Source organism: Arachis duranensis, chromosome 5 (genome assembly GCF_000817695.3).
Source record: "Arachis duranensis cultivar V14167 chromosome 5, aradu.V14167.gnm2.J7QH, whole genome shotgun sequence".
Classification (NCBI taxonomy): Eukaryota; Viridiplantae; Streptophyta; class Magnoliopsida; order Fabales; family Fabaceae; genus Arachis; species Arachis duranensis.
Window position 1 is genome coordinate 81,169,346 of NC_029776.3, and position 3,239 is coordinate 81,172,584.

The 3,239-nt window shown below is 32.7% G+C and overlaps 1 protein-coding gene across 1 annotated transcript; it reads left to right on the plus strand.

Annotated features, from left to right (window-relative positions):
• LOC107489720 (NAC domain-containing protein 40-like) lies at positions 1 to 1,905 on the plus strand. The gene is made up of 4 exons (XM_016110473.3): positions 1 to 246; positions 333 to 586; positions 917 to 1,486; positions 1,591 to 1,905. The coding sequence occupies exons 1-4, from the start codon at positions 54 to 56 to the stop codon at positions 1,663 to 1,665; spliced, it is 1,092 nt and encodes a 363-aa protein (XP_015965959.1). The 5' UTR covers positions 1 to 53; the 3' UTR covers positions 1,666 to 1,905.
• Positions 1,906 to 3,239: the final 1,334 nt, after the last annotated feature.

Below are 3,239 nucleotides of genomic sequence, written 5' to 3' on the forward strand. Positions count from 1 at the left end.
ACAGAACAACATATCTCTCTAACACCAAACCCTTTTACTTTCACCTTAGAATCATGGTGGATAGGGATTCAAGCGGAGCACACATGTCAATAGCAGCTTCTTCCATGTTTCCTGGCTTTAGGTTCTGTCCCACTGACCATGAGTTGATCTCTTATTACCTCAGAAAAAAATTGGACGGTGACGAGGACAGTGTTCAGATTATTTCCGAGCTTGAACTTTGCACCTTTGAGCCTTGGGATTTGCCTGGTCAGTCTTATTCTTTCTTTTTGAATGATGTTGTTGCTTGTTTCTTGAGCCACGTAAATATTTATTATAAAAATGTTTGAAAACAGAAAAATCGTTCATTAAATCAAACGATGAGTGGTTTTTTTTCTCGCGACGAGGGAGAAAGTATCCTAATGGTTCACAAAATAAAAGGGCAACTAAACATGGGTATTGGAGGGTCACATGCAATGAACGACAGATAAAGTCTGGTCAAAATGTGATTGGTACCAAACGCACCTTGGTATTCCATGTCGGCCGAGCTCCTAAAGGCCAGAGAACTGAATGGATTATTCATGAGTACTGCATCAATGACAAATTTCAGGTTAATTGATTCACATATTCTCCTTCCGTTGATTGTGTAAGAGAGTACATGTATTATCAAGATTTAGACTACATCAAATCAAAATCTATTTAGGTAGTTTTGAATTAGTTGGTTAGAGTGAATCTTGGTTTAATTCTTGGGAGTACATAGCACTTTACAAGTGTCAATTCTCCTTATAACTAGCTTTGTTCATTCTTGGGAGTACATAGTATTTAGCATATATTTTCATAAAGACAATTTCACTACTTTCGGTTCACTAGTTACCTTTACATGGCATAAATTTGATATTTACTTAAGTACAATAAGTAACACTTTTGTGTCTCGAATCAGGATTCTTTGGTGGTTTGTCGGCTCAAGAGAAACACAAAATTCCATGCGAGTGATAGTTCTAACAAAGCTTTACGCAAGAGTGGTGGTGGAGTCTCAGAAGGGGTTACAGTTCAAAGGAGCACTTGTGTGCCTATTCAAGATCGTTCTAACAAAACTTCATGCAAGAGTAGTGCTTCACGCAAGAGTAGTTGTGGAGTCTCGGAAGGGATTACAATTCAAAGGAGCACTTGTGCGCCTATTCAAGATCGTTCTAACAAAGCTTCACGCAAGAGTAGTTCTTCACGCAAGAGTAGTTGTGGAGTTTCGAAAGGGGTTACGGTTCAAAGGAGCACTTGTGTGCTTATTCAAGATCGTATTAACAAAGCTTCACGCAAGAATTGTTGTGGAGTCTCAGAAGAAGGAGTTACAGTTCAAAGGAGCACTTGTGTGCCTATTCAAGATAAAGAGGTTGGATGTAGTTCCAAGAAGGGTAACAATAATAATAGTTCTCCTTCTACTACTGCCCAAATTGAATCCAGTCGTATAGTTGCCAATGAAGCCAATCCCAAAGCTTCTTCCGGTCATTCTAAGGTAACTTGAACAATTGCATGAGAAAAGCAAGGAAATTACTTTATATGTTGTGATGTGTGGTTAGAAAGTGCGATGAAATTGAATGAAATTGTGATAACATGTAGGTGGTGGACGAAGTGGGTTATTATGCAGAGATCAACTTAGTTGATATCATCAACTTAGATGAAACAGCACTCTGACGGCCATAGCCCATAGCCACCACAAGGGACAACAAATAGAGAATCACGCGGTTTCTAGATCAAAGGTTTCAACACAACTTCTTGACCAATGCTCCAACCAATCATCAAACAAAATCAACACTTTCCTTTCCTGCTATACGGTTTGCTGCTCTTCACTTTCTTCGTTTGCACTTTACTAGCTCTAAGCTTTTTTCTTATCGGGAAGTCTCAAACAACTGTATAATATTCTCCAGACCTCTCTCAGAGTTTAATTATGATTATTAATTAGTTAAAAATTTGGATTTTCTAAAATTTGAATTTCACTTTAAAGAATAAAGTGTGATCTTTTACAAATTATTTAAGGATAGAAGATCATATTTTATTCTCTAAAAAGAGAATAAAGTGAAATTCAAACTTTAAAAAATTCAAATCTATTAGTTAGTGTTTGTTAAATTGTATACAAAATTACAAAGAAATATGCACTCTTCATAGCGAAATAGTAAGGACCAGGATTATATTATTCATTACCTTACCAATGTTGAATGTATGAACATCATCACTAATATTAAATAACTAAAAGTATATGATTAAGCAATTGACTAGCACCTTCCTGATCAAATATGAAGATGTAGGCAGTGACATGTGGCTGATGCTGCGAGGAGGATATGGCCGTATGGTCATCGGCATGTCGTTAAATGTAGATTTGGCTCTTATATAGTTATATATGGGAAATTGCACCATCTCCACTATTACGCGTTTATTTTTGAAGGCTAGTATTTGCCCACAAAGATAACCCGCAACTTTTCATGCTTATCCCCTAATTATAAGGTGTAACACCGTTGCCGCTTATATTATACGTCACATTTATGCCCATACCATAAACGGTGTATTAATAATTAGTGATGCAACAATCAAATATAGAATATATATTAAAATAAAAAATAAATTAAATAATAAATATTTATGTATAAATATATGATAATTAATTTATTAGTTGATCTTTTATTATATACACATCATGTTACATTTCGTGTTTCGAAGAGGCAAAGCAACAAGCTTTGATCCTCATTATTCTCCATTCCGTTAAAAGCAATTTTAAAAAATCAAACAAAATTGTTGAAGGAAAAATCCTTACTAAAAGTTCAAGTCAAAGTTTAGATAGAAAAGATGACTGTTTTTTTATTTTAAAATAGATATCTTATGAAAATATTTTTATATAAAAATAATATTATAAATCGTTAGATAATTTATTTAAATTTATTTAATTAAATATGTTAAAATATTTAATAATTTATAATATTATTTTCATGCGAGATATAAAAATAACTATTGATTTTAAATGTACTAATCAATTATAAAAAAATGAATAACTTATATTTTTTATTAAGAAGGAGGAATAGCTTAGTTAATAGCAACTTTTATTATTTAAACAAAAATAAGCATGCTAAATTCTTGTAATGGTTTAGCTTGATTCAAAATTGTTGAAATTTAAACTAAATTTATCAATAATTTATAATCAAGTTGGAGAATTCAAATTGAGTTAAAATTTTTAGAAATTGATAGAAGTTTCATAAATTAAAAGATTACTTATTTAA